At 34.8% G+C, this 12,391-nt stretch overlaps 1 protein-coding gene across 1 annotated transcript; it reads right to left on the reverse strand.

Moving 5' to 3' along the window:
* Positions 1-730: 730 nt before the first annotated feature.
* Positions 731-8,149, reverse strand: LOC119192456 (forkhead box protein J3-like). Its single transcript, XM_037446276.1, has 6 exons — positions 7,621-8,149; positions 3,990-4,113; positions 2,741-2,887; positions 2,339-2,519; positions 1,987-2,061; positions 731-1,459 (listed from the first exon to the last, which is right to left on the reverse strand). The coding sequence occupies exons 1-6, from the start codon at positions 7,809-7,811 to the stop codon at positions 1,266-1,268; spliced, it is 912 nt and encodes a 303-aa protein (XP_037302173.1). The 5' UTR covers positions 7,812-8,149; the 3' UTR covers positions 731-1,265.
* Positions 8,150-12,391: the final 4,242 nt, after the last annotated feature.

Genomic DNA, 12,391 nt, shown 5'->3' on the forward strand with positions numbered 1-12,391 from the left:
CTGGCTGTAAAAGGTTCCATGACGTCATAATCACTTACCATCAGAAAATGTAACTATTACTACGCCTGCCATGAAAAAAAAATCATTACCGACTATTATTATTTATTAATTATAATTTAAGTCTGTACTTTACGAATTATTTGACCACATCCACGACCGACCGCCACTCGATGTCGCCCCGTAAAAATTAAAATTAACAAATCGTTAAGCTTAATAATAACTTATTATATGTCGCGTTATATAATATATATTTAAATTTTAATAATATACTGGTCATTCTGAGATCTGTACGTCACCAATCTGGCTCCAAATACTGCATCATATTTTTTACTTTTCTAAATATACCGTGTGCACGTATCTGTGTGCCACTTTTCGTTTTAACACTATGTCAAGGCAAGAACTATGCATTTCTACTAAAATAGTTGCGCGGCCGCACACAAAGCTTAAAACAATTTTTAAGTATGAAGGCCTTGATTTTATACCAATGTGGGTAGTTTTTAAAAGTGGCACACGACCCCGCTCGCACGACCGCGTGTCCCGCGCTGTGCCCGTGGTCCTTATGTTTGTTACGCTATGTACGGGTGGCGGCAAATGTGGACGGATTCGATCTAGAACGTAACAATTGACATAACATGTATTGTACTATTAACTTTTGGAGGCATATTTAATCTATAATATGGTTAATAAATAATTTTTATTGATCTATTTGGGTTATCAATGGTCGTTTTACTGGTTTTATTTAAGTAACACCCCGTATCAGTTGTCGGTCCGTCCACATTTCGCATCACCCTGTGTATAACAAATGAATATTTCACCCTAGGGTGTCTACGTCTAGCCTATATCATAGATTTCCACGTATTAATAATATTGGCAGATATGTTATTGATTCTCGTCATATGTTTCGAGCCGAGTTCCACTTGAGTAACAAAACCACTGTCGGAAAACCGAGGCGAATGTTTGTCAAATTGTCAACAACCGCAATAGTATAGAAAGTTGGTTCAAAAGGAACCAACGTGTAGACCAAATCGTCAACGTGAAAAATTCAACAATTCACATTTATACAAGTTGGTAACAGTCGTTCCATCGAGTCTCGCTAGATGGCGTCGACATTAAAAATTGATTCAAAAAAATCGCTCGAAATGAAACATTAACATCGCATGAGACGTGAACGCGTGCAGGTATCATCTCTCCCGGCGCGTTCGGGAACACATGTCCCTCGAGCCACACAAGCCCGCGCCCGGCGGTCAGCAGTGCGGCTGGCGGTGTTATAATGTGTCGTGGTGCCAGTAGGGCGCGGGCGCGGGCGCGGCGCGCGGCGGCTCGTCGTCGTCGTCGGCGGGGCAGTCGCAGTCGTCGAGGCGCTGCACGAGGAAGTTGCCGTAGTCGTCGGTGAGCGCGGCGTGGCCCCGCGCGCCGCACACGTGGCGCCGCACGCGCGCGCTCCACGACCCCGCGCCGCCTGCCGGATGTACCGCCACCGTATACTCCACGGAATTTATATCTCTCGACCATCCACATTAGCAGATGTACTTTGATCAACCCCGTTCAGATGACAAGCGCTCGCCGCGCGTGTCGGACGCTTGTTATCAGAATAACGTCTTAGAGTGTACGTTTTCAATTTATTAAAAACGTGTAACCACTGATCTAAGCGGCGATAGCCTAGTTGGGTGTGGAACGGACTGCCAAGACGAATGTCCGCAGGTTCAAATCCCAAGGGCACACACCTCTGACTTTTCTAAAAATCATGTGTGTATTCTTTGTGAATTTATCGTTCGCTTTAACGGTGAAGGAAAACATCGTGAGGAAACCTGCACATCTGAGACGATGCTCTATAGGAATTTCGAAGGTGTGTGAAGTCTACCAATCCGCATTAGGCCAGCGTGGTGGACTAAGGCCTAATCCCTCTCAATAGTAGAGGAGGCTCGTGCTCAGCAGTGGGCAAGTATATAGTACAGGGCTGATATTATTATTATTATAACCACTGACCTCTAATAATATCGACATCAGCCATGAGTTCTTCGTTCATAAGTGCCGTCAGTGCGTCGTCCGTATGTTTTGACCCTGAAACCAAGAAAACAATTATGTATAAAGCATTTAAAATTTCGAAACACAAGAATGACCAGAGATGTCTTTCAAACTTTAATGATTGATAGATGTATGCATTTCATAAATTTTTTATTTAATCATAACGAATTATCGTGGAATTAGGCTGAGAGACAACATAGTCAGGAGATGGGTATCTATGGAGGGTTCAAGGGAAATTGTAACAAATTCCCAACCAGTTGACTTACAATGAATGAATTATGAGTATTGAAATTATATTATTAAGACTTCATACCTGGTTCCTCTTTGACCACCAGCTCCTCCTTGACCTGTAGCACAGTGGGCGAGGTCGGGGTCGTGGGCGTGGTGGGTGTGGTGGGCGTGGCGGGAGGCGTGGGCGCCGCCTCCGCCCCCGCCAGCGCCGCGCCTGCCTCCCCGCTGCTGTTCGAGCTGCACTCCGGACTGTACGGTGCCATCTGGAACCAACGCATCACGAATTACCATCACAAATATACCAAACCTTAGGACTAAGGGCTAAATTACTTTTTATTGCAAAAACTATTGATACGAACCAACTTTTCAATCATCTTCATCACAATAAAGAATTTTCCTTCCTAAATGTCATCGTTCCAAAATCTATAATCAATTTCCCATAAACCTGAAGCAGTTTTCGTTACTGCCAAATATGGAAACTTACCCGCAAACTCCTGCGCCGGCGCGGCGTGACCTCCGCCATTTTGTAGCTGTTGTCCATCGCCCAGTAGGAGCCCTTGCCGGGGTCGTCTTTACTCCGCGCCACCTTCATGAAACACTTGTTCAGCGACAGGTTGTGCCTTATCGAATTCTGTAAAACAACACAATAATTACTAGGTGGTAAATTTCTACGGCTGGTACATACCGCCGCGATGTATATTTCTGCCGGCAAGCATCATTGTGTAGGCACTGCTGTATTCTGCTGTAAGCAGTATAATTAGTATACATTATGACATATATTTTTTGGGAGGCCTATATTCAGCTGTCGCCATCCTATTATAGCTGATGATGCTGCGATCTAATATGACCTTACAGAGTGACGAGTGCAATGAGCACCACGTGTGATTTAATTCCTGGGTTGCCATCAGAAGAGCTGGTTGCTTACAAGTTCTGAATTGTATAAAATATGATGCAATTAACGAGTATCTGCTGGGATCAGATCAGCGATAGTTAATGCGCGATAATACTTGCTAATGCGTCACAACGTTATTTCCGATTGTTTGATATGCTACATTATATTGCTATTAGAAGTAATAACACCATAGATAGGTAGATATTGCGAGGGCATATTTATATAGCTGAATAACGACAATATTGCTAGAGATAAACGCCACAAGTCCAACAAAAATAATACTACAGCTTTCATTTATTTCACACTATGATGAGCTAGTCAGTAGTCACACGAGTAGTGTAGTCATCCAGCTGTAGAAGCGCATATAACATGAAGTAAGATCTGTATGGACGATAAATCCAGAGTCTGGCCACAACACGCAAACTGGTTAAACAAAGACGAGCTAGTATTAACCATGATACTGATACACCTCCAACAGGATACGAGAGTTTCTCTTACATCATGGTACGGAACTATGCCTCAGTGGCGAACTAAGAGACGAGATGTCGCAGATCCGAGATCAGCCTGTGTACAGCTGGTTTCAACTGGGCGGTATAATTTGTCGACTGCTGAGGAGTAATCATCCCTCGTCAGTCGACATTCCATTGGACTCCACTCCACTTACCATCAGGTGCAGTGGGATCAATTTAACGTGCCCTTATTTAAAAAAGAATGATCCTATTTCCGTACGTATGGCCTTCTATAGTTATCTTACGACACTTGAATTTTAGTATGGCGTCTGAACTCAGTATGTATACAATTATAATATAGTATATAAGTTTGTCGATACATATATACTCACCATCCACCCCTTGCCGGCCTCCTTGTAATAGGGGAAGGCGTTGCATATGTACGTGTATATCTCGTTGAGAGTCATCTTGCCGTTGGGAGAGCTGCTGATTGCTAATCTTATCATGCTCGCGTAACTGTCAAACACATAGCTTTCGTGAGTTTTATATTGAAAACAAACATTGTTTACAATAACAAGATATATTATATTACACATTATAGGAACAAATAAAAAACAAACATTCATCACTGAACAGATATAGACAGCAGTGCAACTAGGCAAAAACTTTTCGCCATAGAATGGTACTGAGAAGAAAAACCCAATATCAATTTGCCTCACAGGATTTGAAACCTCAGAGCGGATGTAGTGTCGCGTATGCAATTTATACTTATATGCCACCAAGAAAGAGGCATTGTATGAACTTTAAGAATAAAATCGCGCTTAATGTTATTGGCGGTTTCTACCAATCAAAAGTGTTACATCTATCCTGAATTAAATTGTCTCATAGGACGCAGCTTAGTATAAGTTTGAAGGATATCATTAAGACCTATCATCTCTACAATCGGTAACAATACCACTTGACTATTTCTATATTGTTTCACACTAAATCATAAGGGGCCTTCCCATTTAATAATGAGATTAAGAGCGTCATTGCTGCAAAAAAGTGAAGTCTCTTTAGCAATTGATTGTAATCTAAAAGGCAATTATTATACTATAATGATTTGCTGCCTATTATGGGGAGTTCCTTGAGCCGTTTTTTATACTCTTGAACATAGCTTCTGAAACTGTAAAGCTGTATGTTATGTTTTAATATTCATTTTTTAATATATAGAATACTTTTCTAAACTTCACATATAAGTAAAAGTATCTGTAGATTTACTGGTGGCCTCTACAATATTAAATGAAAAAGATTTGAGTCATCCAACATAATACTACTTTATATGCAGATGAATTGGCTACAAACTAATTAACTATTCATTTCAAACTTTATTAAATTGGTAATATATTCATATATAATTAAATTTGATAATTTATTAATGCATAATTGTGTTGGGTGGTAATAAATTCATCTTCCAAGGTTGCTGATAACTAAGGTCATCATATTTTAAACATTACGTCTATAAGTGTACTACAAAATTGTTTAAATAAATGGTATAACATTTTCAGCTGCATTTCACACTTGTATCCACATTTTGCCCGTAGACATGTACAAATAAAGTTTAGTTGAAATAATTTTGTGTGACGTGTTAATCATACGGTAATTAGTTGGGAATTGGGAGTTTACACTGTCCTATTCCATATTTTTTTCCTTCAATAACAGGAAAGAAATTATTTTTCTGTCATTGATTAACTACCACTGTTGCTTGGCTTTTTTCTTAAAAAGTAAATGTAATGACACTGACTGACAAAAACTCCCCCACTATGCGGTTAAGTTGTTTGCTGATAGTTATATGTATTTCACAGTGAATAATTAACAATCAGTTGGTAATTTTCCAGACATCTGGTGTAAAATTTTAGTAAAAAATGAGTTTGTAGAATTTCAGAGGCGCAATGATCAAATTGGACTTGTGGCCATCCTATTAGTAACAGAATTATAAAATGGAGTTCCATATGTTGATGGAGACAACGTTTTCTATAGATGTGGGTTTCTATAACCGAAGTCACCTTCATGCCCTAGTATCAATAACACAGGACTTATCAAAGTCAGCACTGTGTGTGTGACCATTAGACACATTGCCAATCGTTTTCATTCCCTACACAATATAAGTAAAAATATAATTCATGAATTAGATGAGCCCAAAAATTAAAATAGTTCCTAGACAGCAATTAAGAGTTTTAACATTATATTACTTAAACAAGACATCATACTTCATTATTGTGCAATAATATGGCGCAGTCTGTAATATGATAAATGCTTAGTAAGTGTTTAACATAAAAATAAATGGATCAAGTTATTGCTGAATTTATAGAAATTGAATTGCACAATAATATGGTTGAAAGAAAATAATTTATACAATTGACACCTTTGTAAATATTTTTTTAAAACTTCAACCCACATAATATTTGAGGGGATCACTTGATAAGTTATCAACATGGTCCAAAACAACCACAAGTTAAAATAATTGTGGTTGCATAGTCAGATTTCAATGAAATAACTTGGAAAAATTTCAAGGTCTTGTAAAAATGAGAAACTGTTTAAAAAGCACTAGTTTTTAAGTTGTTTCTTTTCTTTTACACACTGATATCGCCTCAGTCAAAGTGACAGTTTCATGCTGCACAAAAACTGATAATGAGGTTGCATTAAGGCATAAAAATGCCAGTATTTCGCTAATCTATAATTGTCACTGACAGGTATCTAGCTTATCTGGTGTGAGATTTAATCCCTTCATGAAACGTATAACCAATACACGCTCAAGATTCACTTATGGACACAAACCACTTTAGTCCCTCTTTGTAACCCACTTCAGAACATTGAGGTAAAGGGCTTTTTCTTTCATGCTAGTAAAATATCATAAAAATTTTCAGCAAACTAAAATATCATAGTATTACTATTTAATATCAGCGGTTTCTGACAAATATGTTTTATCAAATAATATATCTAATCTAATTAAATTGTAAGTCTAAGTTAATAGTTAATAGTTAAGTTAGGCTGATGATCAAATAAAAAGGTCTATTACAAACTAATTGTGACTACACCAGCAGGGATGCAGACATGAACTTATGATAATACTCTGAAGCGGAAAATGAAAAATTACATTAAATATTGCCATTTCCACAGTAAACATTTAAAACCACAAAACAGGAAAGTGATAAATATTCATTTTTAGAATTAAACAAAGAATGAAATATTAAATTGTGTTGAAACTATTTTATTTAAATGATTTATAAAGGGACTAACCCTATTGACTGGAGAAATAAAACAATATAAATTAATAATAGCATGATAAATTTCATAATAAACACATAAAGAATGCCTTACATAGATAATGTATATCCTAATCTATAATACTTTATAATTAGACTTATGACAATATGATATTCTAAATTCCTGCAAAGATAGTACTATGTTTGTTATCAAAACCCAAGTCAATTTAAATGTTATGAAATTGAAGAATCTAATTGGAACTTCACTGTCTCTAAATATTTGACATGTTATAGATATAAAACTTGGAAAATATCTATCTTTATTCTACTTTGTAATGTTTTAGATTGGACAATTATAATCTGATTATAATAAACCTACTGTTGTACCAGTAATAAAAAAAAAATATTATAATTTGCATTTTCATATCTAAGAGGAGATATCACTTGACAAGATTTTAAGATAGGATACTTAGCATATATCAGTAATAATATATTTTTTGTTAATTGGTTACTGAATAAGAGTGTAAGAGCTTTAAATAGTAGTTAAAGCGTAGTAACATGCTGGATTTAACGATTAAAAGCCGTCTACACGTTCAAAACGACATGTAAAACATATGCACTCCATAAGTCATCTAAAAGTTGCAAAACAATACTCATTATACATGTATATCACAAACAGTGAACACTTGGCGAGGGTCACCTCTCGGTGATTCACCGGCGCCAATTGCGGCCGCCTTCGCCTAGTCACCGCTCGGCGCTACATCTCTAAACCACTCACCTGTACGCTGGCTTTGCGTGTTTTATCTTATTCGTGTTCTCTTTCTGCTCCTCCTTATTGTTGTTCTCCTGCTGGAGTGCCAGCGGCTGCACATCTTCGTATAAGAAGCGCGGAATGGGGCCCAGGGGGCTGTGGCGCGGCGGCCCTGGGCTGTACGCAGGCAACCACTCCACGCCTGGCGACTCGCTCATTGTCCCATCAATTTTGCTCTCAAACACTTCCCATTCGACGAATTATCATCACATCAATGCATTAACTTCACGTAGGCGTACGACACTCGCTAACATTTACGCGGACGACACTTATTGTTGAAAATCTACATCGAGAATCCTTGAAACGAATGCTCATCTAACATCAATGACACAGCACCGCGACACAAGATTATATTCAATAAATAATATAAGAACTCATAAATACAAAGTTAACGGGTTGAATTAATATAATAAATAAACTAAATAATTAAAGAAAATTAATAATTTTCTTAGGAAATTAAAATTATTATGACATTTGAGGCACCTACAACAAGGAAAATGGCGGTGGTTGAAGTACGTTCCAATTCACGTACATACTTTTGCTCACTTAAATATAAAATTTGTTTATCGCAAATAGTAATAATAATCTCGAAAATGAAATCCTATCGCTGCCATCCATTTATTAATTTTGATTATCAAAAATATCAATTATTTACACATATTTTATTTGTGACCCAAATTATATCTATAAAAAGGTTTCATTCGTACTAAAGGAATAAGAATCTGTAAATAGCAACATTTATCGTCCTCTCTCGCTTAGACATTCAAACACATTATGAAAAAACCGAGACGCAAATAAAAATGTTAGCAATAAAAAAAAATTAATGTATTTTTTTCTGAGTATTCTTTGTACCTACATTTTGTAGGCCTAATGAAAATTATGGGCCGAAGCAAGAAGCTTATAACTTCGTGAACTCAATAATATTTCAATTAGTGCATTCCAATAAATTGATATAAAATACTATTATATACGTTTCATATTTTACAAATAAGTTTTAATTTATTTTTTGATATTAGGTGGTAAAAAGTATCTTAGAAATGATAGTATACTCTGGTATACTCATCTATTTAGAAATTTAAATGGCTTGCCTAGTTTAGATTTAGTAGACTTCATGTATACCTCCGAAATTCCGTTAGAGATTGTTCTCAATAAGTTTCTTTACTGAGTTTGTAGGTTATATACTGATGTTGTTTTAACTGCATAATTTATTTTTACTTGAAATTAAATATTCTAGTTAAAAATTATAAAATAAGTTATTTTTCCTTGACCAGTTGAATGTGGCAACATTTTTTTTAAGACAAGTTGTTGGACATTTGGTTTTTTTACTGTTCAACTTCAATGTTCGAGTTTCAAGTTTGAAGTTTCAACTGTCAGTTCAAATGAGATGCTTTGTGGGAGAGGTGGTATCGTTTGGTATTTTAATTTTAACGGTTTGTTGACAATAAATTATAAAAGTATAATTTATTTGTTTTAAAATAGTGTGTGACCGGTTTTGTTTGTTACGTTTGTGGATATTAAAGTGATAAAATGGCGACACAACCTGAAGTCGGCGTGTCCGACTTTGTTTTGCTGGACAATTTGACAACAGACAAGTTTATCGAAAATTTGCATTTGAGGTGAACCCTTTTTCCTTATTTTACTATATTAATTACATTTCGGTACACTTAAGGTTTTACTAACTAATCAAATTCGACATCTATTTTGTGTATTTTTTAGTTGTTTTGTTTACCAAACTTTTTAAAAAGTACGTAACTATAACTTGTAACTTAACTAGGTATCGCTCACTGCTTTATCGGTGTGAAAGGCCTTACCCTCTAAAAAGTCCGTAAAACACTTTATGACGTCATTACCATCTATTTAAAAAATCAGATTAAAAATAACTTAATTTTCTATAGGTGCAACTTACTAGGATAAAAATTAGCACACATATCACCAAGAAATGGTCTATAATTGTACCAAATTTCTTCCACATCCATACAGTTATTTCTGCATTTATTTCTAATAAAAAAAAAGTTAATCTCACATCCGTTAGATAACAAGTAATATTATTTTATAACTAGATTTTATATATTCCATATTTTTGCTGAAGTTAAAACTGAATATTAGATATTCAGAGTACCTGTCTTTACATAGCAGCAATATGAGTTAGATACCATTATCAAGTTTTATAAAATTGCCAGTACTGATCAGGGATACAATTTGGTAAAAAAAAACATTAGCATAATCATTTCATTTGTGTACTTGAAAATGTGTGAATTATCATTATTAAACAAATCGTTTTTTATTCCTGAATCCACTGTTATTTATTTTTATAACTTGATATATTTTTATGACATGCATTTGCTCAAAATTTTGCTCCTGAAGTCTTTCTGTATGTGAAATATCATCTAAATTTATATAGCAGTGCAATGTAACAAACTTATTTTTTTTTTATTATTTAGAGCTTGAATGTTGAACATAAGTGTGATGTAAGGTTTGTACTAATGAAGGTGTTATGGTTGCATATAAGGTAAGGTAAAGTTATTGTTCACTAAAAATATATATAGGTATATGGTTGTGGTTGTTACCACAGCTTTGAAATTTTAAAGATTTAAAACTAAACATTTTTGTTATTTGTATTGCATTTGGAAAACCAATATAATAATATATGAAAAAAACTCTTTGAATTTTCTAATATACAGTTAAGTAATTATCAACAGTACAGTTAATTACCCAAAAAATAATTCTTACATAATTGTCCAGTTAATTGACTGACTATTGTCATTACATTTAAAATACAACATCTTTTTTTATACAAACTAGTACATTATTGACATAACTGTAAATGCATAAACTCTGTAATTAGTGAAATAAAACAAACAACAAACTTATTATATTTGCAAAGATAAAACATACCTAATTGGTGTAACAGAAAACTTGAAAACATAACTGTCCTGTAATTAGCTAATAATTAAGGGATTAAGATTATAATTTTATGGTTCAGTTATTAAATAAACAAAAACAATAAAATACACGATTATTTAATTTACATTAAGATAAAGAAGAGATTATTTTAAACAGTTAGATTTTGTATTGTTTTACGAACAATATTTCTTTGACAAAGTGCTATTTGAATGATTATTTTATGTTGTGTGTTTATCTATAGTTTTGGAATTTCATGTTAGTAACAATATACCTCAGAAACTATTTTTTTTTTTAAAAGTCAGGTAAGAACTATGTACTACATAATTTTTGATATTTCCAAGTGCACATAAACAGTTTATAATGTGACAGGTATTGTGTACAATGTCAATCTAGAGAACATGTGGGCATTGAGATGGGAAAAGTGCACCATATATAGTTTTTGCAATTGAATAAAATCACAAGCAAACTGCTTGTTTGTTGATAAGTGTGAAATCTGCCCACAAAAAGTAGCAAGCCTTTTATAGGAGCATTTATTATCGAATTATAAGTGTATTAAAATATTTGAGAGAACACATACTCAAACCAAAATGGCTTATATCTAATACTTTACTGGCAAGAGTTATATAAATAATCTGATATCTTTAGTTATCACAATATTGCATGATAAGTTAAAATGTTATTATCAGATTACCGTCTTCAACTTTATGGTTTCCTTTTGTTATTGGAGTCATTACTGTATCTCCGATAAATTAAAATTAATCCTAATACCTTATGGGTACAGACAGGGAAATCTTATCCATACAAATTTTATTACAAATGAAAAAAAAACTGTTTAAACCACAAGAATTTGCAGGAGACCAAATAAACTGTTAGATTTCGTAATAAACAGCTGTTTAAAGTTATATTAATTTAGAATTTCCAATAAAGAGATTTTCCATTCGTTAAATCCTCATGTTTTATTGGGCAAAAACAGCTCTTCCACACAATACGAACCAGTGCAGTAGCTTCCCATTGAATGGCCCTGAATCAAACTTTATTAGGGGCCCTACAGAGCATAATAACTTTTGGGCGCGCGCTTAGTTTAATAAAGGTATGAGCCAAGTAGGGGCCCTGAATCTCAGGAATGCCATAGCACTGATACATGGCAGCGGTATTTACGCACCTGCTATATAGGAAAAGGTACAAAATGTACTCAAAATTCGTCTAACTCGGTGTTATAACTTATGCGACGATATGTAAAACTTTGAGAACCATTGATGCGTATTGTCTCCAAACCTCAGTTTCGATAACTAATGCAGTGTGATGTCATAGTGAATCAGACTTACACATAGACTACATAGTGAGTATGGCACGCGCGTTCCTGCCTTCTGGTATGTGTGCCATGGCAAACGCACAGTTTTTATTCTCATTACGTTTGTTTTGATGTATTAATGTATACGTGGTTAAATGCGTGTCTGAATCAAACAACGAAGGTTCCGCATACGATATAAACTTTTGATTAAGAGTATCCGTCATAAACGTCTTTGAAATTTTAGCTAGCTAAGTTATAATTTAAAGGAATAGAGCCATTTGTAGGTCGTGCGGACACTAAGTTATTTTTGTATCGTATAAAAGAAATGTATTCCAACTGGGCTCTATCTACATAAAAGTATTATTCCTGGAATAAAAACTTAGATTTTATTCTTAAGGGTAATGAAGTTTCGTCGTTCGTAAATTCAGATTACTAAATGTCGTCAGAAAAAAGTACGTTAATATAAAACGTATGTCTTCATTATAAAATTAAATCAAACCCAAGATCACAAGTATCATTATATCAATCACTTACCAGACCAAT

The sequence above is a fragment of the Manduca sexta genome, unplaced genomic scaffold, assembly GCF_014839805.1.
Source record: "Manduca sexta isolate Smith_Timp_Sample1 unplaced genomic scaffold, JHU_Msex_v1.0 HiC_scaffold_2805, whole genome shotgun sequence".
Lineage (NCBI taxonomy): Eukaryota > Metazoa > Arthropoda > Insecta > Lepidoptera > Sphingidae > Manduca > Manduca sexta.

What these genes read in the sequence shown, in the direction of transcription:
- LOC119192456 (XM_037446276.1), bottom strand. Translation starts at nt 7,811, where the DNA reads ATGAGCGAGTCGCCAGGCGTGGAGTGGTTGCCTGCGTACAGCCCAGGG. An exon ending in AGGCCGGCAAGGGGTGGATG is followed by an intron (nt 2,888 to 3,989) that starts GTGAGTATATAT and finishes GTTGTTTTACAG; the next exon opens with AATTCGATAAGGCACAACCT. An exon ending in GCCGGCGCAGGAGTTTGCGG is followed by an intron (nt 2,520 to 2,740) that starts GTAAGTTTCCAT and finishes CGTTGGTTCCAG; the next exon opens with ATGGCACCGTACAGTCCGGA.